Source organism: Falco biarmicus, chromosome 11, assembly GCF_023638135.1.
Source record: "Falco biarmicus isolate bFalBia1 chromosome 11, bFalBia1.pri, whole genome shotgun sequence".
Lineage (NCBI taxonomy): Eukaryota > Metazoa > Chordata > Aves > Falconiformes > Falconidae > Falco > Falco biarmicus.
The window spans coordinates 766,345-794,250 of record NC_079298.1 but is presented as its reverse complement, the minus strand read 5'-3'; the positions used below and the strand labels follow the sequence as shown (position 1 = coordinate 794,250).

General features: G+C 45.4%; 1 protein-coding gene across 1 annotated transcript; it reads left to right on the top strand.

The window, feature by feature from the left end:
- Positions 1-350: 350 nt before the first annotated feature.
- On the top strand, positions 351-26,700 carry LOC130157023 (heat shock factor protein 5-like; the record flags this gene model as incomplete). Its single annotated transcript, XM_056356173.1, is given in 8 exon segments — positions 351-930; positions 933-1,037; positions 3,839-4,213; positions 7,165-7,262; positions 12,276-12,794; positions 17,527-17,686; positions 23,598-23,775; positions 24,553-26,700. Coding segments are annotated over 8 exon segments (2,031 nt in total), but the record flags the coding sequence as incomplete, so codon positions are not given.
- Between the last annotated feature and the right edge of the window lie 1,206 nt (positions 26,701-27,906).

The window sequence follows — 27,906 nt, the reverse complement described above, 5'->3', positions numbered from 1 at the left end:
TCACGGAAGCTAGGGGAGATGCTGGTGGCAGCGGAGCTGAAGGGCCGGCGGGGTGAGGGGACCGGCGGGGCGGAGGGGGATGGCTGAGGGACATGGTGGGGGCTGAGGGACATGGCCCGGCTGAGGGGACTTGGGGAGCTGAATGGACGGGGGGAGTGAGAGGGATGGCGGGGCTGAGGGGGGGCTGAGGGCAGCGGCGAGCTGAGGGGGATGGCGGGGCTGAGGGGGAGCTGAGGGGTTGGCCGGGCTGAGGGGATGGCGGGGCTGAGGGGGGGCCGGGCTGCGGCCGTGCCGTGCCGAGGGACCGGGGCGCTGCGCGGACCAGCGCCGCGGCGGGGCTGAGGGCCGGGGGCCGCGCGCGGCGGGCGGCGCCTCGCAGGCGGGGCACGTGCCGTTCGGCGCGTGGCGGGGGAAGCGGAGGAGCGGGGCGGCGGTTGAGCGCGGCGTTGGCGCCACCTACCGACACGGACGCGTCGCAGCAGCCCGTCCCCGTCGGTGCCGACACCTTCCCCGCCAGGCTGTGGCGGCTGGTCAACAGCCCGCGCTGCCGCTCCGTTCGCTGGGGTGCCTCCGGCCGGGGGCTGGTCATCAACCAGCCGCTCTGTGAGTGCGAGCTGCTGGGCGCCGGGCCGGCCGTCGCCGCGCAGCCGGGTGGCCGTGGGGCAGCGGCAGCCGCCGGTTTCTTCAAGACCAAGAACTTCAGCAGCTTCATCCGGCAGCTCAGTCTCTATGGCTTCCGCAAGGTGGGGATGTTGCCGGGGAGCAGTGTGGTGGGGCCCGGGCCTGGGCCGGGCCCAGAGGGTGGACAAGGCAACGGTGGCAACTGCACCGGGCCCCTGCATCGCTTCCGCAGCCCCCACTTTCGCCGCGACCGCCCCGACCTCCTCGTCCACCTGAAGCGCCTGACGAAGGGCAACAAGGCAAAGATGGCAGCGGGCTGGATGTGACCAGCCGCCCACCCAACCGCTTCCAGTGCTTGCCTGGCACGCCACTGAACGGGCAGCCGCTGCCTCCGCCCTCGATGCTCAGCAGGCCTGGTGAGTCAGAGTGGGCCATGTGGGGCCTTGGTGGGTTTTTGAGAAGCGCTGGGTGGCATGGGATTTGAAAATCAACGCTCTCCTGAGGGAGAAGGGTTACCTGTCCTTGCCGGTGGCATCTCAGTTCAGCTGGTGTAGGGAAGCTGTTGTTGTTTATGCAGGTAGATCTGCTGCCAGTAAGCATGAGTAGCATGGTTCACGTGTATTTCAGGCTGCCTGTAGACTACAGTACAGTCTCCATTGCGTACTACACTAAGAACACCCTTGCTCGATCTCTGGAGCTGGCACAGCTCTACCAGATGAACGTTACTGCTTCTTGCCCGTCAGTAAGGATGCCCATCAGTAGGGATGCTTAATAAGCTGTCATTACGTGTGTGTGAAACAGTGAGTCGTGTGAAGTGATAACTAGAGCATCCTGTTAGTTTTGTGCAAAGGCGACAAGACCTGGTAGTAAGATTTTTGTCAGTTGTCTCCTGAAAAAGAATTCACAAGCTATGTAGTTTTTAAAATGGAATGAATAAGTAGGTGAGAGCTAATGAGAAAATAATACTGCTGAAAAGCCCTAGAACATGTTTTCTTTCTTTCTAACCCTCTTTGAGAGGATCTGAGTTTTCCCAAGATAAGTGTGAGCCCTCAGGATTTTTCCACAAATTTTATATCAGCCCTAAAGCTTTGTAGTTGGCGCTGTGTAAGGAAGATGTGAATATCTTGCTTTGCAGTGCTCTTGGGCTGCTGCCAGAAGAGCACTCCGGCTTCCCATTCCCTTGGTGGCGTGTTAACTGTCGTCTTCCTTGCAGCTGATACAGCAACATGTTGGTTCAGTTCAATGATCGGAGAAGACTTTAATAGCCTGGCTGGCTCTTGGACCTGGGTGATGCACCCCATGGGTGCAGAGCTGTAAGGTGCGGTGTAGGAGAAGCGGCAGGACTGTGCGACCAGGAGAAGGGGAGAAGCAGTTGACGGTACTGCTGTCTGCAGCACCGGCTGGCCTTTAGAGCAGAGTAGGGTATCCCCATACTCTTGGTTACTGTGTCAGGGTAGGAACTGTCATCTAATTCAAGTGGTGTTTTCTGTGATGTGTGTGGAACTGCACGTGCAATACCAAGAAGGCAAAATGAAGCATCTGAAAAGGGATGGAACTTACTTCAGTAGGGAGGCTAGGAAGCATTTAAAGTAATGACTTGATGTTAACCTTGTTAAGGCTAAGGTGAGTCATTGCAGACTTCAGTGACATGTGGTTTGTCTGATGTAATGCAGACCATTGGTAAAGGAAATTATTAGAAAGAGATGACACTTTCATTTTTTGTCCTCTTTTTATGGCTGCAGTTTCAGAGTTTTTGCTCTAGGAGTCTCATTTTCTAGAAAGACAGAACAAGGAAAACATTGGGGTTTCTATGCAGTCAAGTTCTGACAGACTGACAATGCACTGTGCGCTCTGTACTGACTATTCAGCGGCATGTCTTTGCTGTAAATGTGAGGTAATTTGATAGATAAGAGATACTTGTGTTTGCAAAGCGTCAGTCTGTTCCCAGTGTCTTGCAGCGTGTAACGCTGTGTTAAACATTCAGGAACAATTCCTGGACAGCAACTGGAGGTTGGTAACTTGGCATCCCGTGGTGTCTTGTTTACGTGTTAGAACTAGATAATCTTCATGTCCCTATCCAAAGGTAAAATATAAACAAAAGAATTTTCATACCCCTGTTCCTTCTCTGTTTATAAATGGTGAAAGTACTGAACAGGAAATAAACGGTCCTATACATTAAGTCTTAGCAAATCTTCAGGGTCAGCTGGTATTTATTTAGTGATTCTTAATGGTTAAATGTGAACTTGCAGAATAATGACTGTATGTTACTGATTTCATCAGAGGAGTGCAAGAGGTAAATGTGAGGCTATTTTTAAAAAAAGTCCTTTTGGGTGAGAATTGGAAACTACAGGTCTGAGAAAGCCTGGCTTCTAGATAAACCCTATTGACGTGAACCATCCTGAAACTTGTAATTCTCATGGCTAAATGCAATCCTGCAGGGGAGTCACAAATGCAGTAGTTCTTGCAGAAATCAATGAGCACAGGCGTTTGCGGTGTTACTGTCAGTGTTTCCACAAAGTCACCAAAACAGAAATTGAGCTGTCATGGTATAAAAGCAAATGCCATTTCATGAAACAGTAACTGTCTGAGAGAGGAAACTATAAAATAATAGAGAAGAATAAAAGGACTGTCTAGGAAATAACAAAATGGCAAAGACTGGGATATTTTAGTCTGCACTGAACTAGTTGAGCTGACTGAGAAAAAATTGGCTTTGAAATTTTTTCTTGACCAAATAAATGACTTGTCATAAAGTACTTGCAAAGTCCATTGGAGGATTTTGACATTGCCCTTCCCTTAGCTGTTTGTGAGCTGTCAGTAGTGGAGTTTGGTCAAATCTTGCTTTATGATGTCCCTTTTTTAAAATGTATTGTCTGATTTAACACACAGTATTTTCAAAATTGCTTTTGTTTGGTTTAGTAAGTTACTACACATTTTGATTTATAGCACATTTCTAAATATGGGTAACTCGTTACTGCCAGTTTAAGGAGATTGAATGCTACGCAGACACCTCTGGGTTGGCGCTTCGCTCGTGTGCCACACAGCAGTTAGTGCATGCTCGAGTCTAAGAGTACAGTCTCCTTTCTGGATTAAGTACGCTGGAGCAAAGGTAGTCTTCCCAAATCATGTTGTAGAGCCTTGGCTCCTCCTATTGCCTTTCTTTGCCTGTGAAAACTCCTTTCCTTAACACTTGTTTCGCTTTATTTTGTACCCACTGCAGGACTGCTGACTGTAGGACAGTTTCATCAACTTTACGGTCAAGGTGTTTTCTCTCCTTACTCCTACATGGCAACCTCGTGCCAAGCCCCCAGCACTTTACCAGCACAAAGATTAGATCCGACTCCAGTCCCTTCCACTTGGATCCAGCAGGGACCACTTGGGTTGCTGCCAGGGCAAGGGGCTTCCCCAGCTTTTCCAGATAAAGGGGCTGCGTTTCCTGTACTCCAGACACTTCCAACAGGAGCCACGTACACCCTCCAGCCTGTGGCTTCTCTTCCGCCACTTCAGCAAGGGACTCAAAGCGTTGCCGCATCCATTGCAAATTGCAGCAGCTCTGCATCTTCAGTGCCGTACTCACAAGCCTGCTATCCAACAGGTATGAAAAAAAATTCTGCATTTGCTTTTCAAAAATAGATTTTAAAGTGAGACTTTCCAATATTTTTCTACAATACTCCACCATGTGTATATCTCAAGTGAGAATTAGAAAGTGTCAAGTCTAAAAGGAAGATGGACCTAAAGCAAAAGGAGTTTCTGTTTGGTATTCGTGCCCTTCCTCCAGATTTTGTGTGTCCCCTGGTGATTTTCTGGATAGCCTTTCTGTTGAGGTGAAAGAGCGAGGAGAAGAATATTTGTCCAATACTAGTCGGTGTGAGGCTAACTTTCATTTTTGTTTTTTTAATTAAGCAAAACTTGGACAATGGTATTAAAGCACTGAGACCTTGTTAAGAAGTAGTATCCTAGGCCTTGGTCTCATGTTTTTCCAGGTTAAGGTTTTAAACTCAAAGATCAGTCAAAAGTATTGTGCAGAACAGGGGTCCTCAAACTTTTTAAACAGGGGGCCGGCACGCAGATTAGGTGGCAGGCAGTCATCTGCAGCTGCTTGGTTTCCCCCTCCAACCCCCGGTGGGGTGGTGGTGGTGTGGGGGTTCTGTAAATACGGGGGAGCGGATTGAGGACCTTGGGGGGCCATATCCGGCCCGTGGGCTGTAGTTTGAGGACTCCTGGTGTAGAATATTTCGTTCTGCTCATACTGTTTTTGTATCTAAATTTTTTTTCTTGCTTAGCTTCTTTATGTTGTATTTTTTTACACACTGAAAACTAGAAAGTACAAAGTCTTGGTTCCTTTCTTTTTTCTAAATTATTTCTGCCACAATTGTCAGTCACATTTAATCACTCAATTACAAAGTAAATCAGTCTCACTGAAGTGTTTTTATCCTTCAGAAGAGGAGTTGAAGCAAATTACTGTTCTTTTCCTTGCCCTTACCTTGAATGGGAAAAATCACATGATAGGTTATTTTCTGGGGAGTGGTGGTGTATTTGTTGTGGGTTTGTGGTGTTTATTTTAATTTCCCTAAAACTTCTGAAATTCAGAACAGTGACTCTTTCCTTGAACAAACTAAAGCTCAGTTGTTATTCTTTCCTTCTGCCTGCTCCTCCTTTGGCAGCCGCACCTTCACAAAGACAGCTATCTATCCCTGTTTAGAAATCCTACACAGTGAAATCATTACATCTTTTGTGCATGTCTTCTGAGACCTCTGCTGAGAACATTTCGGACAATAATCAACAGTTTCTGTAACGTCATTTTTGTCAAGGAAGGGTTCTGAGGAGCTGGGCATTTCTTGTAGACACACTTAAATGTTTAAGAGACAGGCAACTTCTGCCACGTGCTCCTTGCCTTGTGCCCCTTATGCAGAGATTACTGTGGTGGCCAAAGTGTGGAGCCTGCCTTACCAGCTGCTAACTATCAAGTCTTCTCCCAGGAGCAGGTGTCCTGAGAGTCATAGAATGGTTTGGGTTGGAAGGGACCTTAAAGATCAGCAAGTTCCCACCCCCCTGCCATGGGCAGGGACACCTTCTATTAGACCAGGTAGCTCCAAGCCTCATCCAGAATACTTGCTTCATTAAGGTGGGAGGTGGTCCCCGCTTTGCGTTTCTATTGGTTACAGAGCATAGGCTGAAACTCATCATGATGAATTGTAGTTGTCTCTGTCTCAGCTAAGGCCCCAGCCCTCTCCCGTAGTCAAGGGAAGGAAAGGGGCGTCTCGGGTGCGATTTCACGTAGCTCGGTTTAGAGTTTGTCTTGGGGTAAGATTACTGGTGTCCTGGAAGTGCCTGTTTTGAAGTACTGCCTGTAGGGGAGCTGAGGGAGACCAGCGTAGATTTAGACATGAATATGGAGATCTCTCTCACTGGATGACGCTCGTTGCTTTAAGTTTAAAGGATAACTTGGCTATGTTGCTCAGGTAGAATCTTCTCGGGTGGGAGGTGGGTGCGAGAACGCAGTGAAAACATACCAAATTTTGCAAGGTGTAATCAAAACTAAAATACAGAAACTTAGGGAATCTGAGGCGTTTGAAACCTCCAGTGAATTAATTAGCGTTTCTGAGAGTGTAAGTGACATTTCACTGGAGTATGATAAATCTTTTAATTTTCACTGTCACTCTAGGACTGTCTCAGCGGTTTTACTTCTGTGCCTGTGTATCTCTTAATCTCTCCGCTATCCTTTCTTCTATATATTATAACATACAGAATGCTGAAGGCGTGTTTCTTCAAATGTCCACATGAAAAAGTCTGGTTTCCTTCATCATGAAAGCACAGCAGCAAGATTAGTTTGTTTGGAAAGTGATAGTTAACCTTAAGATATGTATTTAGTAAGTGAGAGAACTAAAGAATGTATGTTCAATCTTATTCTTGACTCTCTTCATTTCACTTTTGAAGTCCCATTAAATGAAATCAAAGTAGAACTTTGTCAAAAGATTTCTTTTTGTGTGTATTCAAACTTGTTTGTTAACTTCCGTGACAAAAAGATTTCCCTGGTTTTTCATTATGATTCTTATTGAAAAGTCAGTAACATAAAATACGCTCATCTAAGTCTTTTTTTTCCCCACTAGCCTTAGACCATAATTAGTTTAAGGATTTAGTTCTGTTTACTTTCAACTATCTGCAAAACCTTTGACAGTAGTAGAATCGCGTCAAAGAAATGCGTTGAAGCTTTATTATCCGAGAGTGTCTAATAATGAAAAATCAGTCATGGAGACCATGTGAGAAATATTAGTTATTGGTGCCACCTGACAGTGCAAGTCCAGTCGCGCCTTTTGAATGCATCTGTGGCTGTAGGGTTCATTTACCTATGAAGACCTTTCTGGTGAGTGGTAGTTTAGGAGTAGTCATGATATTCTTCGGAATGATACACTCTTGGTTAAGAATAAATTTCTGGAATTTCGCTTACTGTGTGATTATTGAAATGTTTAATCAAAGTAAGCAATAGAACTCTGCACACCTGGCACAAGTCCCGGCAGTCTGATAGCTGTGTTTGAATTCTTGCAGCCACACCGCAGAGCTGTTCAGCAGCAGCCCACACAGATCCTCTGGCTGGCTGTGCTGGTCCTACTGCTTCAGCGTGCACCCACGACAGCTTTCTCCAGGTGAGCGTAGCCTACTGAAAGGAGGTGAAAGCGAAGGAGACTGTATGAATGAACTGCAGGTTTATACACTTGTGAAATTAAGGATATAAATTTGAAAATGGATCTGCTTGATAAAGTGAAAGTGATGTGGTTTACAAATACCTATTTCAAAGAACCACTGAATGTTAAACGAGTAGTTTTGTAATTCAGGTTAGGTTTCAGGGTAGCAGCATAGTGGGTGTCCTCATCAGTGGAGTGTTTTTGCTTGACTTCACCAGAATCACTTTTAGTTAATGAGCCTGCATTTGTATTGGAAGAATGTTCTTGCCTGGACAAAAAGAAATTCTTTAATATTATGAAAATACTGAGAAGCAGCTCCACTTCTTTGTCTCAGATAGTTTCCTGCAGTCCTGAGTTTGATTTGATGAACGAGAAAAACTAAGGTGACTTTGTGGAATGGGCCCCACCTCGGAGATCTCTTATTAAAGATAACTCCAGTACTTCCTGTAAATGCTTTATGTAATTTTAGTGGAAACTGCGCCTTATTTGGAGGGCCTGGCTTATCAGATATCAGAAGATCTGAAGTAAAAATGCAAGAGCTTCCTTTTCTATTACAGCATAACGCATATACTTTTTTCCCCCTCACAGAGGACAAGCGAAGCAAGTTATGCTTATGCGTGTTGAAAAAGGGTTGACCTACCCAAGCTTGATCATCCAGTTTCCTGTCTTGCAAATATCAACCTTTCTCTTTTATTCATGACTTCTTTTAAAAAATAAGCTTATCCAAGATGGGCAGGTTATGGCCAGGGTAACACGTTAGTGTAAGGCTATAAATAGCCAACAGCCAGTCATGCCGTCGATATTGTAGTACTTATTTTTTGCACAGTGCATCTTTGTCATCTCACTTTCATTGTGAGCTGCTTTTTTCCTCCAGGACATGAGGATCCATCTGAGCGATGGGCAGTCACAATTAAATAGCTTATCTCGGAAGGCCGAGATCCATGGGATAGTAAATCATTCCAAAGGAGTTGTCAGAGGTGGTGTTGTGGCTAGATTGAAGGATAATATACAGTGTCCGAAGGGTCTAGTAAAAATCAGTTGTTTGGAGAAGCAAGTCCATGGGCAGTGTGTGGAGTCAGAAGAGCTTTAGGCCACTTGCTAGTGGTTGCTTTGTTTCCTGGAAACCCCCAGCAAAAAGCTGCCGAGCATCTGGGCAGACTGCGGGAAGGCGATCCTCTGCGTGAGAAGGCCAAAGGCGAGCAGTGCCCTGTATCAGTTCCACCAGGTCAGTAACCGGCTGTCTCTGAGCAGGGTAACACAGCTATCGTACCGCGTGGATCAACGGGACTTCTAGAGATTTCCGATCTTAGCATAGCCTAGGTCATTGCTCCTGGAACGTGGTGACAGGCTGTGCAGGTGGTACAGAAGACAGCAGTTTGCCTGCGGTTCTTGCTGAGCTGTGGGGAATAATCAGTTTGCCTTTTGTGTGTTCTGGGGCATATACTTCCCCAAACTTCTGCTGGGGGATGTGGCAAGCTGCAGTATTGAGCATCCTGCCCGGCTGGTGTACTGATCATCCATCAGTAACCACTTGCACAAATCCTCAAAAGCGGTAAAATTTATCAGCCCTGGCTGACTAAGCATTTTTATTGTTCTTCACAAAAAATAGAACTATTGCATGGTATATTTCCTATCGTTCCACTCGATACCTTCTACCAGTTGCAGGAATTCAGTGCGATGCTGTTGAAGTGTGGTTTGCGGGGTGTTTTAGGCTGTTTGGTCCCGCTGTGTGCTGCTAGGTAGGAGTGGCAAAGCCTATGCGAAACTGCTGGACCAGTCCCGAAGACAGCGAACCGTATCGGCACACTAGTAGTCAGCAAGCTGGTTACCAGCCCCGTTTCTGTTGGATCCAGACGGTGCTTTGTGGTCTCAGAAGGAAAAGCGGGCACTCTTGGACAAGGAAGCCTAACCTTGTGCTGTTCTTACTGGGTCTTGCAGAGAGCATCACTTTTAAGTTTAGGAGAGATTAAGACAGGTGGAGTTTCTGGGTCTTGGAGGCCAGCTGCTGGGCTTGTACAGTACGCACCTGAGCTGCTGAAAGTGTTAGGTGACCCTGACTGGAACATGGGCAGACCAGGCCGGTAACTAACTGGTTGGTTGGCTGCAGTTTGCTCTCCAGGAAAAGCTACAGAGAATTACTGCGTGGAATGGCAAGGGGACATAGGTGGTTATACCCAGACACGGTGGCTGATGATGGTGTATCTCACCAGGTTTCTGAAATCGGGGTTTCAGAGGTTTGTATTACACTCTCATCACGGTTGGTTACAAAACAGGGAGCTCAGGTACAACTTCTTACCCATTTTTCATTTGGGTTCTCTTAAGTGGGGTTTGGATTAGTGTGGTGAATCAGTATCCTTGGGTAGGAATGAGTCTTTTGAGAGACCTCCTGCTATCTTCTGCAACAGCAGTGCTGGCAGCTCACAACCATTAGCTCAATACTTCCCCGCTGCTTTATCATAGATGTGAACTGAGGCTACATATTGGATTTCAGCGATTTTTTTAATTTTTTTTTTCCTGCCCTCACCTCGTTTTGTTTTTTTTTAATAGCAGCCCTGCCGTTTGATTATTGCTATTACCGTGGTTATTAAGCTGTCGGTATTTCCTTGTGGAACTGAAGCAAGAGGTAACGGGAAATGGAAGAAATAAACGTGCAAGAAAAAAGAACAACTTTCTGACCTTAAAAGCAGTCCTAAGTAGTTTGCTTTTATTTGTAATAAGGAATGATAATCAGCCATGTTATTTCAAAAAGAAATCAAGTCTGAACTAATTCCGATTGTCCAAGCACTCAAGCCAGATTTGTGTAGTCCTAGCGGTCCCTGAAAAGGTGTGGTTGTGCTTTAATTCCTGCACACGCTACGCTAATCTTGTAAGTGAAATGCCCGTCTTCTCTTTCACCACTTCTGCTAAGTTAGACCATTTTTCCTCTTGAGCTTGAATGACCAGCAAGCTATTAGTCTTTCAGGCCCTGACTTCTCAATCTTTTATCGGTTTTCCTTGTTTCATTGCTGCCTCCCCCCATCCTTCTCCAGGTGAACTAAAAGGATTTAAATTGTACCTTTGTGTGGCCCCTTTCTCCTGTTGGAAATACACACGAGATCCTGTAGTGCATCCAAGAGGACAATATGTGCTGTAACAGCTTCAAGCTGAGGTCCCCTAAGAAGAGGCAGAAAAAGATTCAGTATGGGTGGGTTGGTTGGTTGGTTTTTGGCAGGGATGATCTTATTCCTGGATGGTTTGGTAATCCAGATCTTACTTAGAATCCTGACTACTTATGACACTGAACAAGCAATGCAACAGAAATGAAACACCTTATTAACATTTTAAAAAAATAGAACTGAAAAAAAAATCAAATGAGAGGAATAATGTTTGAACCTATCTCATAAAAACATAAAGGTGGCTTAGCCTTTAATGAAAAGATTTTGCTTAACTTAACCTAAATTTCTCAAATTCCAGGTTTTATTTCCCCCTCCGTTTCCCCCCACCCTCCACAGTTTGTGGCTATCTGCAAACTGGCACATCTACACGAATCCACACTAGGACTTGCCTTCACACACCCAGGAGACAGGATCTCATCTCTTTGTGGTATCTCCATCAGGGAGAGACCAAGTCCTTCACTGGCATTTGATCTGATACGGCTTTCCTAGTAGGTGATCCTGTAGCTTCCTGTTCTCTAATTTACTCGTCTCTGGAAGTAGCTTTTCATTAACCATGACCTCAGCTAAAAGGTCTAAGGATAGTCAGGCACTAAGGACTACTCCTTCATACTGGATCTCTTCCAAAAGAAGGCTGTATTTTAAATAGACCTGAGTTTCTGTTCAACATCATTGTATGACTTGTATTTGTCAGAAGAAATGACCCTTCTAGTGTCCTTTGACTGAGTCACCTCCAGAAGAAGTAGCAGTACAGACACTGGCTGTTAAAATGCCATCTATCATTTCACTTGGGTAGGACTTGCTGCTTTGGAAAAACTCTTTCATTGTCTTCATTCTGTTTTAAAGGTTATTCGATATATATGAATGCTACTAAAAAAATCATCACTGGATTGCTGATTGTGTCCTGTCGTCCTGTGATGTCATTACAGTGAAAAATTTTAGTAGTGTTCAGACCTGATCTGTGATGGCAAAGGCAGTCTCTGTAGGTTCTACAAGAAGTGTTTCTGACCTGAAATTCTGTCGGGTTTTTATGCAGATCGATGCAGACTTTGGGTTGTGCCTCTGTGGGACACTGTCATGACCGGAGAGTCCAGATGTGAGGCTGTGACAGGCAGGGCAGTTTTGCAGTATTTGCTTTCACCGGTATTTGAACTCCCACTCATCCTGGGACTGGGGCGTTCCTGGGGGGCACCCCTTGTGTAGATGTGCCTATGGACAATCACTTGAGGAGGAAAATGGTATTATTGGTTAAGAAGCGGTGAGTTCCTCAAGTTGTGTTGTCCATATGCACATTTACAGCATGTGGACCTTTTTCTTTTGCTTAAAAATGATGTGGTTTATACTGATTTTTTTATACTACAACAACAGGAATGCTTGAGTTTTAGAAGGAACTGAAGGCGGGTGGATTTTCTCTCTCATTTTCTATTACGTATGTGGCACATGAAGAGGGTGGTTCTAGTGTACCCCCACAGGTCCTACTAAGACCAGAAGTCTCTGATTTGAATGCTTGGGTATATTTAACACCTGCGGTGCAAAGGGTGTGCAGACAATGCATCTGCAGGCATACACCAGCTCCTAGTAAGTAACCTTCTCTCCAGGGTAGACCATGAATAGAAGAAAGGAAGCGTGCCAAGAGTAAGGTGGTTAATGAAAACCAAGACAAAGCAGTAGCTTTTTTCTTTTTTCTTCTGGTTAAACTTGCTATTTAACTGAGAATAACGGACAATCTTTCAAGCTTGGATAAATGGATAAACAGAATCAGTACACATCCTGTCACGGTAATTTTTTGATACACAAGTTCACTGTATTTTGTTTTTTCCAGAATCCTCCAATGCAGTCATCTTATGAAGCTGAACTGATGCCGTCTGACTGGCTATGTAATATATCTGAAGAAAACAAGAAGGCAGAAGTCAGTCTTGAAGCCACGTTTCAGGTTGCCGCTGAGGTGCATTCATCATGCAAAGCTGAAAAGGTGGGAGTGGCACCTGTAGAGAGCCAGTATTCGATCCTGGAGTTTAATGGAAATCAGGCACCGCCTGTTAATAGTTACGCACCTTCTTCAACTGAGGAAAGCCAGCTGGAATGTCTCACTCCTGTAACTTCAGACACATCATTTCTGGTGGAAGCAGATGGAGCACTGAATTTGTCTCCATTACAGCCTTCTGACATTCTTTGTGCTGCCGATCCCACTCTGTCTATGGAAACTGCTGCTGCTGCTAAAATACTACAGGAACTTCTGACCACACAGGAAGCAGATGAAAAATGGAGCAAAGAACCAGATCACTGCCCAGCTGAGTTCTCCCTCATGTTTTTTCAGGAAGAATTGTTCAGTCCAGAGCAGGTAAGGGGTAAGGGGAGGTAAACCAACATCTTTCTTGAGCTAACTATATTTGATAGTAATGCTAGGGTCTGGACCGGTAGCTTTTCAATATTCTTGCCTGCTTAAGAACTGAAGGCTTCTTTAATTAAGCCTTTTTATGGCTTTTTTTTTATGGACAGTGAAGGGTTTGCTTGGTAAAGCAAGATATAAAAAAGAAGACGGAATGAAAAAGTATCCCATGTTTCCCATGTTAATGAGCATGACATGTGTCAGCCTGTTGGCCAAGTTAGGGTGCTCATTTGCATGGGAAACATGCGTAGTGCAGGTGTATTCGTGGTGATGAAGTGGATGCTTTTTTAGGTTGTAACATACCATCTTTAATCTCCAACAAAGAAGGGTATTTTGAGAATTGCTGCTGGAGGCAGATTTTTGCTTAAATTTAGATAAACGGTTAGATTGTTTCTGATAAATAGTTGTAAGTTCTGTTTTCTGTGGAAAGTATAGTTTATTCACATTTGACTGGTATAAAGCATCTTCATTGGTTTATACTTTGTGGTGTACAACAAGTTGTAATTGTACTTCGGTCTACCTGTACCTGGTCTTCCCGGTATGTAAAATTATAAGTCTCATGAGGGGTGAGGGGCATTCTAGATGTTACTCTGTTAAGGCAGCAAATGCGTGCTCTGCTTTTTTTTTTTTGTTTTGTTTTGAAAACAAGGTAAGCTCAGGAGATTGACTGCATCTGTTTCTGCTGCATGAGACCTACCTTGCATGTAGGCACTCAATCTCATTTTTGTGTGTGCATTGAAGCTACTGTCTTATTGTTCTGTCGGTAGCTTGACGCCTTCACTGAAGTTTCTAGATCGGAAATCATCAGCTGGCGCAAACCTCCCGTTGTTGCTTTCAGCGTTATAAAGATTAGTCATCTTCCTCTTGGGTATCTTTCTAGAAAGGGGTGTGTATCCTGATCAAGCCTCTGCATAGCTCAAGCCTAGACTAGACCGTTCTGCTCAGTACCGTGTAGGGAAGAGCACATCCCTGTGCCTAGTGCATAGAGTTGGCAGCACTCCTTAATTGGTGCCCACTCATTATATTAAGTGTTGACCGCACTTTAAATGTTGTCAGTTTTAGAATTTTGGAACTGCATTTTTAGAATGATAGGTTGTCCCTTGTTGAAGGCCTTTGGAGTCCGTGACCCGAACTTCCTTGTCAAGAACTGGGGGAATTAAGCACACGAACCACGTAGTTGTTTGGGAGGGAGGTTTTGTATATTTGTGAGAATCCTGATGTTGGTCCTGGACTGTAACGGGTTAAATAACTGGCCTCATTTTTTGAGCAATTGAAAAGCAATTCAGGGACTGTTCAGCGTTTTGTTTGACAGATTCCCTCTTTCTGTTAGAACTACTCTTTAACTAGTCTCCTCCTCCCAAACTCAGGAGAGGGAAGGTTAACTTAACACCCTACTTGTCCAGAGCCTGGGGTCATGGCAGGTGCAGAACTCTCCAGAGGAGGCTTCGGTGCCTGTACTCCTCACATCAGGCTCCAGCACAGTTTTCTTCCTCATCCCTGAATCTGGAAGCACTCAGGCTTTCAGTGGCTGTTGGTACCATGTGTTTTAGAGCAAGCTTATGACAGAATAGTGGGCGTGCACAGAAGACCGCTCTATTCCTCTCTACACAAGCAGAGGGGGAGCAATTTCCTCCACTGTTCATACAAGAGCATCAGAACAGCTCTGCTGGGTCAGATCAAAGGTTTGTCTTGCCCAGCGTCAAGTCTCAAAACAACAGCTGTAACCTGATGTGTAGGGAAGAGCAAGAACAAGGAGCGCAAACAGAGCAGGGCATTCCTGCTTACACATTCCAGCTACTTTCAGCCGGAAGACTTGCGATGATGCTGTGTACTTCATCTTGGGTTTCTGCTCTGTGGACTGAAGTCAGCCCTTGAAACTGTCGGTTTTAGCATACGGGACCTTTTGACCAAGCTGGTACTGTTTTGTTTTCTGTTTCGTTCACAGTATTTCCCAGCATTTAATTACTCTTGTGACCAGCACTGAGCCTTGAACTGTCTTCCTCGTAGAAGTAACAGTTTAGTAGAAACCTGCTTTATTCTGCTTTCCCGATTTCCTAAAAGACAGCAAATTAAAGAGCAGCTCTTTACATGAAAAGAGTTAGTACATTCAACAGTTCAGATCCAGCGTTGTCCTCTCAGCCTCAGTGAATTTCTGTCCTAGACTTTTAGAGGCTTTGGCCTTCTATGGGCACCTCTTATTCCACTCCTACTCCTAAGAAATGTTTTATTTTCTTCTTAAAGTGGAAATAGAACATTTCTGTAATGCTTGATCAAGAGGAATTTGCCTCCGATTTCGTTAAGTCTCCTTGGCAGCATACCTATGTGAAGGCTGAAACGCTTGCTTTCTTTGGGGAGGGTTAATCCAGCAAACCCCGTTCATGCGAGTTGCTAATTTTAGTACCTCAGCTTCCCATCATGGTTCCAGCTGGGTATAGGTATAGTCCAGTCAGTGTCTCGTAAGTCATGTAAGTAGTGAGATGCAGCAGTTTTGGCGTTTTTCAGTAACTGAAGTGAAAAGGCAAAACTTTCACGTCTGTCAGCTTTGGCAGCTTTGCTTGATTCTCTGCCAAACAATGTTTTGGACTCTGAAGCTGCAGAAGTATCAGACCTGAGTGGAAGGCCTGTCCACAGGTGCGGTGAATCCATGGTCAGAAACATGTTCGCTTAAAAGACCGAACAATAAAAAAAAGGGATAGCTTGGGAACCAGACTTGTGTGGGCTAGGCTGATGCTGTTAGGATGAAAATGGTATTATTACCTATTACATTAGATTACTGAAGAGTTGGTGTGTAAGATTCTATAAACACAGTGATAAAAAGAAATCTGAAAGGGGTGCTGTGCAGTATGACTGCTCTTCAGTTTCCACACACGCAGCTGTAAGGGTTAAAATTGGACACAGCATTGGAAGTACAGGTTCACCAGTGAGGGGGAATGAAATTTCCTCAGTTTGCTGGCCACGCTCGTCCCGGTGTAGCCCAAGGTGTCGTTAGCCTTACTGGGCACTGCAGCATCCCCAGGTCCTTTGCAGAACTGCTAGTTAGAGTGTCTAGACTACTTTCACCACGTAGGCTAGTAACGGTTTCTTAATAATGGTGATCCCAATATGCATGTTACTTGTTTTTTCTTTATCAAACACTGCAGTTTGGTTTCTACATCCCCTGCCTGGTATTGCTTTTCATTAGTCTCTTCTTTTTAAATAATGAAGTTTGCAGAATTGTTTCTAGAGCAGTTGTCCAGTGGAATATCTGGTTTAGAATGCTTACCTGAGAAATCTTCCCTTCTCTCACTACTTGATGAAGGCTGCTCACTGATTTTTCTAGAACTTGCTATTATGGAAATGTCACCAGGAATAGAGAAGTCATCATCACTCGTGAGACTTGGATTCTAGCTGGTGAAGGTAGTGACCTACAGCCTGCCTGCCTTCTTTGTTTTTGTGCCTGGGAAGGAGTTGTGGTTCAGACATCAGACAAAAGGCACTGCTAGCCACGTGTTTTTCACGTGGCCTTGTTAACAGTACTAAAGCAATACATCCAGACAGCACATTTCAAAGAGGAAAAACCGAGTCAAATGGGTATCCAGCAAGTGCAGGAGGTGTGTGGGAGGGAACTAGTTCTCCCTGGAGTACTCCATTACTGTATTTGCACAGGCCTTTTTGAATGTTATTATACAACTTTGTCAAGCAATGTATGTGTGTTTCTATTGATACGTATACACATAGCCTGTTATATACTCAACATTGAGTAATGACAGACTCAAGGTGGTGAGCATGATTTTTGGAAAGACTATCTTATTACCAAGTGTGACCTCTTGTCTTCTGTAAACTCGCACATAATGGTTTTCAAAAGCTTTTTTTCCCCTTAATAGAAGGAAACATTGCAGGCTCTGAGCAGTCATTCATCTTTAGGTTATTGATGCATAAGATATTTGCAGAAGAGATGACTATTCTAGAACAGGTGATACTGTGAAAATTTTTCTGTCTAAAGGTAGATTCCAGGTGCTTAACTTTGGGCCTGTACTGCCTCAGTGAAAATGAAACAGAACTTGGTTGTCCGGGTCTTTTTTTTTTTTTTTTTTTTTAAGCTACAGGTTTTTGCCACATGATCATGGAAATGTACCAGTTTGCCAAATGGTTGCCTGCAAAATACATGTAGAGCAGCAGCAGAGGGCTCTAAAAAGCAAGCAACACATTATAACTTAATGTCTTAACGACTGTGTGGGGTGGGGTGAGATTCCCAACCAGAAATGTGTGGTTCACGTGTGGTTCTGCATCACACAGCTCTGTCAAGTTGAGCTAGATCTGTCGTTATTATTACACGTGCTGGTAAGAATGAGTGCACCTGTATTTCTTCTAGCTTATTTCTTCTAGCTATTTTAATAACTGAGGGAAAAGTTCAGACTGTGGGGACATGTACCCTAACTTTGTGTATTCTAGTTTTCTGATCTCATATTTTGCTTAATATGATGTTTTGTAAGAGGTTGTTTCAATTTAGCAACCTTACTTCTGAGTTAAAAACACTTACTATGTCAACTGTCTAGGCAGTGTTCACCACCTGTTAGATGCCCTTTTGGAGTGGAGAAGAATAGCTTTTATTTTGTTTTATTGGTTTTATATTAGTTTTATTATAAGATAACATTGAGTGATCTTTGGTTTTATTTCTTTTGGTGTTGTGTTGTGTTTTTTTAAGGAGAATACTAGTGTTAAAAGTGAATCCAGGACATCGGAGACAGAAGAGAGACAATTCACTTCAGGAGCTGAGCCTGTGAACGAATCTGTAGAACAGACAGATTCATCTGTAAAATCTTTCTCCCGGAAAAGACGCAGTTCAGACACAGGCAACTCTCTCGGTAAGAAAGATTCTACGTTTTCTCAGAGATTACGGTGACAGCTACTCTGAAACTAACTATTACAGAAAGGGGAGAGTAGAAGAATTTACTTGTTGTCTGCCGTGTGAGTACTTCATTGTTCCTTCCGTTAAAATACTAAACTTGTACAACCTCTTAGTGTACTTACCAACACACTTCAATAGAGACACTTATGCTAATTACTCTGATGTGGGCAAGGGTATAAATTATGTAAGTAAATAAAACTTGAAGTTCTGGGAGTTGTGCCAGAAACCTGGATGTCACAATACTGAGATTAAGTCCATAGACGTGTTCGCTGGAGGGCGACAGTGCTGTGAAGGAAACACTGAGTAATGAGGTAACTATGGAAGTTCCAGGGGCAAAACCCACCAAACTGATGAAGCTAGTGTAGAAGTCTGAACTCTTTGTCTCAGATCACTGAACACATTGTACCAGTCTGGTAGTGTCCTGAAGCACATGAGAAAAACAAGCCACAGAGTATCTGAGGCTAAAAACTTCACAAATCTAGTAACTGAAGGGAAAACCGAAATGCCCACAGATTAGAGAGACATAAGAGGACACAAAAAGTACTTGGGATCCATTCTAGAGGGGAATTTGGTTCAGCCTGCAAGTCTCTAAGAAGCTGTTTCCCTCACAGCTGTTCATCAAAGAGCCGATGGTGGGGTTTGAAGAGCTGTTGCTCACTTCAAAGGGTGGTTTCTAGATTCCAGATCATGATGCTGGTTAATAGTTCAGCTCATAATGCCCATCAGTTTCAAACATTTAAGTAAGGAATAAAGTCTTTCTGTCAGGAAGCTGAGAAAAAAGGTGGGATGCCACCTTGAAAAAAGACAAGCTTTTGTTTAAAACACATAATCGAGAGTTCTTGTTCAATTACTTCCTGGTATCACAGATAACTAGCAAACTTCTCAGCTTTCATATCTGAAGCAAAACATTTGCTTAACGTGCCAGTTGTAAAGTTATGTACAGGAACATGTTGGAAAGCATTCCCATGGGATTGTTCCACAGGGATGAAACACTGTTGTGCTAACGCTTATTAGCAACGATTGGCATAGTCTACTCTCTGGGAAATGTGACGGTCATCCAGGTCTGCATTTCCACTGTTGTACCTTTGGGGCTTGGTGTGCGTGTTAAGGGTAGAGATAGACAGCACACCTGAGCCAAACGTGATCAGGCTCAAGCTAGCCCAAAGTCAGTTGGGTGCATGATAGAAGCCTCCAAGCTGGCATAGCCTGTCGGCTGCATGTCAGCTGTAAGCCTGAAGCAGGCAGGCTCAAGTGCAAGCTGACTTCTGCTGCTCTGACTACACCTTTGTCTGTCAGCACCTCCTGTCCTCTGTGAGACTCTGGAAACAACTTCTTTTTTAATCTCTCTGTGCTAAAATGCATCACGATGATTTCCAGGTGTTTCTTGGCAACTTGCCCTCTGAGTGTGATGGAGTCCTCTCTGTTTTCCTGTTTTCCTTTGGGCACTCCTTTGCAAGTTTTCTGAGCCTGCACTTTGATACATGCACCCTGCTGTGAAAAAGGCTCTTCTTCCATCTATTTCAGTAGGCTGTTTTTTTCTATGTTAATGTCACTTTTCTTTAACATCACTTTTCTTTGTTACGTGGTGACACCAAGTTCTAGATACCACACAGCGAGAGCCAATATAATGTGGTACATTTCAGTGACTGGGAGCAGCTCTGAGCCCAACCCGAGCTGTTAATCTGTAAAAACGCACCAAGAATCAAACCCGCCTTTGTGGAGAAGGCATTGCTTCCCTCCAAAGAGTGGACTGGACTTCTTTGCATTTCACAGCTGTTCTGTAGCAAGAAAAGACAAGCGTCCTTTCCCTAAAACACCGTCCCCAGGGTTTCCCTCCATAGCTGCCAGCCCATCTCTGCAGCACCATAAATCACCGAGATGGGTTATCTGCTTCCTTCAAATGGAAAACCAATGTATTTAACCAGCCTTCTCAGCTAAATTCTAGTTTACCAGTTTTAAGAACATTCTGCCCAGCAGAATCTAGATGAAAGGTGTCTCTAGTTCATTGTCCTGTCTCCAACAGTGTCTTCGGCATTTCTGTACCATTAAGCAGAAAAGGCCTCAGTAACCTTCAGTTGATTTTTAGAGTCCCTTTTTGAAGCTGTGCAAACATTTAGCATCCACTGTGGTTTTTGTAAGTTAATGTCATTAATGCAGATTAACTACACAGCGGGTGAAGAACCCTCCTCTTCAACTACTTCTGAGTCCTCCCGGGAGCCAGAGTCTGCTACAAAGGGTGCAGAACTTAACTCGGCGCTAAGATACATCATTGCAAATGATTACAGGCTGTGCCATCTGTTCCCTTCCCACTCCTTTTCTTGAGAGGCGATGGGTATGGTGCTCTAGCTCCTGCCATGTTTATCACACGGAGGTGCAAGGAATAGGTCACCTTTCAGGGACTGCTTTTTTTCAGCCCCAAGCTCGCTCTTAGGACATAGATTTGAAGGTGCTGATGATGCATCTGCTTTTCCCACTACTTTCTAGCTGAGCTTGTCTGTTAAAATGGGAGTTTTGAAATAAATCTGTCCGCTTTTGTTGGCAGCATACACACTTGCAACAGGAGTCCTTTTGGACTTCACAAAGGATTGAGAGGAACTCTGTACATACTTTGAGTCTCCTTCCCCATCTCCTCTGCATTGTGCTCCACAGGCACACTCAGCTCGTGAGCACAGCTGTACTGGACCTAATATCTGTGGCTTGTGCTTCCTCTTCTAAAAGAGCACGGGAGAAGGACCAGATTCTGATGGGAGGAATTTTTGTTTGCAGCCCGTCTTTCTGGAAATAGGCATCTCAGAATGGAGCAGGGGGAATTTGTTACTTGTGGATTGAAGCATTTAAGCTGATGCTGAGACATTAAGCAAAAAATCTTTCTTTCTCGATGGCTGACCATATATTTTCTGTGAGTCGTCTAGTCCTGCAAATAATCTGATGACTTTCTCTGACTTTTTTTCTTTTTTATGCTGCAAGGTGCCCTAGACATTTACCACCCACTCCCATGCCGCTGCAGTTGTGTCGCTGTGTGTTCTCTCTCATTCCCTCCAAGGTAAATAGATTTCTAGGTGCAATTGCTAAGGGCAAATCTTCATTCAGGCAAGGTCTCCCATGCTGACATCTGTTCCCTTGAACTGTTTCCTGCACCTTCCAGCCAAAAATATTGTTAATGTTCATTTAGTTTTCCTACCCGGTCACAGTGAGATCTCTTCCTACAAAGGTGTTAAGAGTTAATGTGGGGACAGGCCTGGCCCTGAGCTCTTGAACATCTGTGTGAAGCCCAAAGCGAAGTTGCTCTCGGGAGTCCGAGTGGCAGCTGCTTGCTCCAGCTCAGTTGCCATTACCTTGACGTCATTATATATTCATTGAAGGCATTTCAAATTGCCTGTCCTGGCAGTCTGCTCTTTGGGATGAGTGGGTGTCATACCCTGTGTCTTAACTTGCCATAATTTAGAGGTGCATTGTTACAAGCCCCCTCATTTCTCCATCCCTATGCGTTTTCAAGATGTGTTCCCAACAGAGTCTGCTTTGGCAGGAGGCAGGTGTCAGAAAGTGCAAAAGTGGTGCCTATTGGGCAGGAACTTTGTAGTACAGAGAACGAACAGAGGCTGGAAGATGTGAATGTGTTAGTTTAGAGGTTAAATTTCTTGTGGGTGATGTTTGCAGTGGTAGCGCTGTTGTGACTTTATCGGGGTACTTGTTCACTTTCTTGACCTGCAAGATCTGGCCATACGTGGGAAGTATCTCTGTGTTGCTGTGGATCGAGGTAACTGTCAAAAAAGGAGCCTCTTGTCTGTCCTCTCTGTGACGCCACGAGTTTTTTTCTGGGATCCTGGCGCTGGCTGTGGTGTGCTTTGAGGCAATTGTGCCTTTTCTGGGTAAACAAAGGGATATGGCACAAGCAGGTCAGGCCTTTCTGTAGATACTGCCAGGGGCTTATAGTAATTAATGTTTGGCTTTTGGTATCCATGGTGGCAAAGGCATTTCTAAATAATACATACTGAAGAAGGGGAGCACTTTTCTTATAATCTGCTTTGGGGTTTTATATTTAAATTTTTGAAAAATTGGAAGAATTCCTGTTTCTTTAAACAGTAGGCCTCAGGTGATCAGGTTATAGTCTGACATTGAAAGCATATTTTATAGTACCTGATAGAAATGCAATTGCTCTGTATGCTGCCAAGGGAAACATATCCAAGCACTGATACGTACTCGGTATTCCCTTTTCTTCCTAGATCTCCGTCTGCCGGTGGATGTACCTTGGAAGCGGGGGTGCTTTCTGGAGGATGAAATAAGAGAGTGAGAAGTGGGTGACAAATGTGCAGCAGCTGCCAGCTGGATTCCCCTGTCAGACTCCAGCAGCCGTGGAGCTTTGCCCACAACAGCCACTTTGGATCATTTCAGCTGTGTTTAAAAAAAAAACAACAAACCCCAACAAAACACCAAAGACCACACACAAAAAAGCCCCAAACAAAACAACAAAAAACCAGCAAAAAAACCAGCCCCACACCACTCTATTTTTTGCTTTCTTTTTAACTTGGTAGGGTATTGTTCAGTAGGCCTCTTTCATTACATTTTCTACCTGTCAAGTTATAAAGCACCGAGTGGTCAGAGTAATTAATATGAAGTAATTCCTTAGCTGTTTGTATTCTTTAGATTTGGAAAGTCTGAACTTTACAGGAACCCTTAAACACTTTCTTGAGACATCCTTACTGGGAAGCAGATGGGTTTTAGTGCTCTGTTAGGAATCTGTTTCACTTATTTATTTATCTATTTAACGTTGTTGGGAGCTACAGTATGCTCGGCATAGGTGGTGGTTGGTGCTCTCGCTGTCTTTGCTTGCAGTCGTACCGTGGCCCTTTACTGGGGATCGTGTATGAAACAAAAGCATTGGAAAGTCGCAAGATTCTGGGTCTGAATGGGTCTGAGATTTCAGGAGAGCAGCTAAAGGAAAGATGAGCTAATTTTCTAAGTGATTAACCAGGAAACCTTCTTCCTTCCTGAACCAGCTCTCTGTTTCACCAGCAAGTGTATGTATGTCACAGCTGCTGATCTTTTACGTTCCTGGGGAATTCTTCTGGTTTAATAATTTCCTTTTGATGCTAATGGTATCTGTAATGATAAGTTATTTATTATTCTAGTACTCTGTTCTAATTATGTCTTGAAAATATTTTTTAAACTTTTAGAGGAAGATTGTACTTATGTTGATAGCAGATCTTAAGTTTTTAATAGCTATACATTTGTGTTCATGTTAAAATACTGTTTGAAGGATAAAGGGGGCACATCCTCTACTTGTGGTGTTCAGGAGATCCATGTGGAAGAGCACCTAAACCATCCATGTAATGGCTTCATGCGTGTTCATACGAGCCAGCCCTGAGCAAAACGCACGAGAAGGGAGCAGAGAAGCTGTCAGGACCGCCTCGGCTTGTGTAGCTCCCAGCTGTGGCCGGGATGTGCTAAGGGAGCACCGGGCAGTAAGATGAACTGAGGCGAAACCTTTCCTTACAGCTTCTGTAATAAGATCTTTCTTAACCAGTAGTAACTTCTGTAATAAGGTGGTTTGTAACAAGATACTACTTTTTTAAAAATAACTTTTGTAATAAGATGTTTTGTAATAAGGTATTTTAAATAAGTAGCACCTTCTGTAATAAAGGTGTTTTTACCGATAGTCTTGTTACCGGGAGCAGGGTGGGATGTGGTTTCCCGTGTGTGCCCTGTTGTACCCCTGCCCAGGCAGGGTCGGCCTCAGGTGATCAGGTTCTAGTCTGCCGTTGGAAGCGTATTTTGTAGTGCCCGACAGAAATGCGGTTGCTCTGTACGCTGCCGAGGGAAACATACCCGGGCCCTGCTGTGTACTCAGCGTTCCCTTTTCTTCCTAGATCTCCGTCTGCTGGTGGACGCCCCTTGGAAGCGGGGGTGCTTTCTGGCGGTGACAGATGTGCAGCAGCTGCCAGCTGGCTTCCCTTGTCAGACGTGTAGCGATGTTGCAAGAAATGGAGCTTTGGCACGGCAACGGGTGTCGCATCGGTGTTCTCTCCGTGTTCTCGATGACCAGGGGTGAGTGTGTCACAGCTGGAAGAAACAGCTGCTTCCTGTTCCAGCGGTTCTCGCTGACACGTGTATCACCCAGCGGCCGCTGCCCGGCGGAGCAGTTCCCAGGCCGGCGGCCGCTCTTCCTTTGCACCCCGTCCCAGTTCCTGCGGGGCGGCTGCGGCAGCGAGGGGGGGCGCCCCGCGGGGGGGCGGTGCGCGGGGCTCGCGCTGCTGCGGACACTCCGCTCTGCTCGGCCGCGCTGCCTGCGGCGGTGGGTGCTGCCCTTGATGCTGCTGGGGGCTCTGGGCTCCGCTGGCACCTGCCTGCCTGCTGCCTGCGCGCCACCGCGGGGACTGCCTGCTGGCTTTTAACCCTTTGTTATTAGAAATACCGACTGGGGGGGGTGTGGGTTTAAAAACAGCGACCAGACATCACCAGACCCACGCAGTTTTCTTAAGCTGCAGGAAATAACTCTGGCCCAGGATTTACAGCCCAGTTTCCACCCGCCCCGGCCCTGGGCTTCCCGGGCTGCAAGCACACGTTTCTGGGCCAAGTTGAGCTTCTCATCCACCAACACCCCACAGTCCTTCTCCTCAGGGCTGCTCTCCATCCGTTCTCTGCCCAGCCTGTGCTTGTGCTTGGTGTTGCCCCAGCCCACATGCAGAACCTTGCACTTGGTGCTTCTTTCCTACTTTCCGTTAGATCTAAAGATGTGGGTGACTTCCCTTCTATGGAACATGCAGCAAGAGCACTATGTCAAATCAAGGTTCTCTCTCTTTGAGTTTCAGATTTTTTTCACAGATTGGTACTTGCGTAATGGCTGCTTAGAAAAGAAATCTTTGCCCAGAGGAGCCTGCTGTGTGGCCCAGCCCTCAACGAGGTGTTCAGGCCTGGACATAACTTTTAATACCAAAGTGCAAACCAGTTCTGTTTTGATGGAGTTCTGAGAGTTCTGACACCGTTTAGGTAACAGCATGAAATGTTGGCATGTGGCTGAACTCTGTTGATTCAATAGCTGGTAAATATTCCCTGGCCAGCCTTCCAAAAGTAATCTGCCCAGGGGGATGCAGGAGGCTCGGCAGCAAGTAAAGCAGGGCTTTGCAGGGTGGGGGGTGGTTTCTCATTGAACGTGTCCTCAGGGAGACTGACATGTTTGAAGCAAACGGGAGGCTGGTGGAATAGGTGCACACAGCCAGTGTGCGTGTTGTAAATAGATGTTATGATTGCTAGCCTTAGACTCTGTGTTAGCAATTACTATATCCAAATATAAAAAAATTGGAAAATATCAGAGCTGCACAACAAAGGACAGCCCTGGGAAGCACAAAAGCCGGGAAACAAAACCAGTGCATTTACAGGTACCTTAACTCTGCATCTTTGTGTTACATGGTTTGCTGTTAGATGCTGGCAAAACAGAGTGTATTACTTCTGGAAGAACTAAATTCTGCAGCAGAGTAATAATGGGTGCTGCTTATCGTATGGAGCCTTTCCCTCTTTGTAGACAAGTCAGCTAAGAAGTTAACTGTATTTGTGATTGCTTTTGCTAAAAATGGTCTGGCGCTGGAGGCTGTCCCAGTGTGCCTCCCCAGCCGAGGGCAGAGCCGTGTCTTTTTGCTACTCTAACGTTGTTCCTTACTTGATAATACCGCTGTAAGGGTACCCAGTAATTCACAAGTGGAGCTGCGACCCTTTGCAGCCTGGGATCAGATGAGAGGATGCCAACAAGTGATGTTGCAAGGTGGGACAAGTGCTTGCCCCTGTGTCTCTCTCACTTTCATGCACTCTTCAGCCTTTGCCCTCAAGATCGAAGTCTTTTGGCCAGGAGGCTCGGTGAGGCCGTGGCTGCTTCTGGAGTGCCTTGTGCTGCATGAAAGGGGAAGAGATGAGAAGCCCTACGCTCAGTTCCTCCTCCTCCTTGCTCATAGTTCAGGAGAGAGCGCAGAACCCAGCTGGAGTGTGTGCATCCCTGTAGGGACTCTGTAACCGTAAGGCTGGTAGACTTCAGAGCTTTGGGAGAGCAGCTCTGAATTCATTGGGTCACAGATCTATACAACTTGCCACCAAAGGTACCACGTGATCAGTTTTCTATACAAAGTGTAATTTAGCTGTTAGGCAAAGCAGAAGTTCAGGTCTCCATCTCTGGGTCCTCAGTGGAGATGTACAGCAGAGATGCAGGAGCCTCCAGGCACAACAGTGAATTGTGTAAAACAACGCCAAGGATGCAGTTAACTATTCAGCTGACTGCAGAGGCAGACGGGCACTGTATGCCAGCCGCTCCTCGTTATTACTCTCTGTCTGCACAGCCACCTTGAGAAGACCTTGGGACTATGTTAGCGAGAGAGCTCCTCACAGACGCTCAGCATCACCTTGCCTTGTTCATGCTGCAGTGGCTGTCGGGGCAGCAGCGGGAAACCAGCGGGCGTTGCTCCAGCACCATGGCTGAGCGCTCAGTCTCGGGCTCTTCAGATCACGCCAGAGTGAGCCAGGAGTTTAGTTGAGACTTGAGAAACGAAAGCACCTGTAGACGTGCCTCTCAGCTGGGAACCTTTAGGTGACAGCTGTGTAAACCCTCTCTCGGCTTTTTCTTGTTTCAGGCTAAGCTGTTTGGCTTTGCGTTGTGGATGAGCACTTTTACAGCCAGAAAATAACAGAGAGGTTACTTGATGCTTTCTGGATGATTGCTGTGGGCTAAATGGCATGTACTGATGGTATCAGATGCACTTTAGCCTTGTGCTCCAAACGAATCTGGGAGTAAAAACTCAACTGATAAACTACAAATGCACCGCATACTCTGGCTTTGGGTTCTTGAGTCATTAAAAGTAAACTGAGGCTCTCTAAAGAATAATTTTGTCCACATATGTTAAAACACGATGGCACCTTCTGCCATTCCAGTTTCAAGAAAGGAGCTTTTTCCTTTCCCCCCCTCCTCCTCCTCCTCCTCTGCGGTGCGCGGCGGGCGAGAGGCACGGGCATCTCCTCTGCCGGGCAAGCTCAGCCGGCAGCCTCTGCACTGCGAGGCCCAGCCAACTCGGGCGAGTCGCCAGAGCCCCGGCGCGGCAAAGTCCCTTCAGTCCCTTCTGGCCACCCTGTCCGGACTGCGCGGCCGGGCTGAGGAGGGGGGCGGCTCCCCCGTCTCTCCCTCCCTCCAGCTCCCGGGCAGGACGAGCAAGCCAGCACCAGTGGGAAGCGCGCGCACCATCATGTCAAAAAAAAAGAAAAATGGACTCCGAGTGCGGGGTGTTCCAAGAAAAGTGGACTTCTGATTATTTTTTCAGGGAGTACAAAGAGCGAGCTGTTTGTCTGATATGCCAGAATTCAGTGTCTGCGTTCAAGGAATACAATTTGCGTCAACACTACGAAACTCAACATAAAGATAAATATGATTCTTTGGTCGGACAAGTGAGAAAAGTTAAAATATTAAGACTGAAACATGGGTTGACAACTCAGCAAAATACTTTTGTGAAGCAAAAGCAGCTCAATATATCATCACTTTGAGCAAGCGATCAAGTTGCCAAGCTTATAGCATGCGCTGGCAGAGCATTCATAGAGGGAGAATTTGTTACGTGTTTTGGTAAAGCGTTTAGAAGAAGAATTAAATTATTTAAACTAACTCTGGTACTGAATTAGAAATTATGATTAAAAACCATACCTGCATTGTGGCAAAATACGTAGATACACTATTCATGGTGGGTGGGTGGGGTTTTTTTGTTTCGAATGATCTACGCAAGTGAGTAAAGTGCTTCATATGTGAAACTGTATTAGGAGTCATCTGAAAATACTGAGGAAAAATAAAATATTGTGGAGGCAATATTGAGGCAAAACCCATCACTTGGATGCCTGGAAAAGGCAAGAGCACGCCTGCGGTCCCGGCAGTGAGGCTGTAAAGAGGCTGTGTAAGGGCACTGGTGATGACTGATAGGTTGTCCTCTCTAGATGCAGACTTGTGTGGTTTGCAGCAAAACAAAACAGCACGTCAGCACAGGATACGGATGCATTTCCACAAGTCATGACAAAACGAGCTGGTTTGCCTTTACAATTCATTTATCAAAGCCGCGGGGGTCCCGGTCCCGGTCTGAGCCCCGTGGTTCCCGGCCCGGTCCGAGCCGCAGGGGTCACCATCCCGGGGTTCCCGGTCCCAGTCTAGGTCTCGAGCCCTAG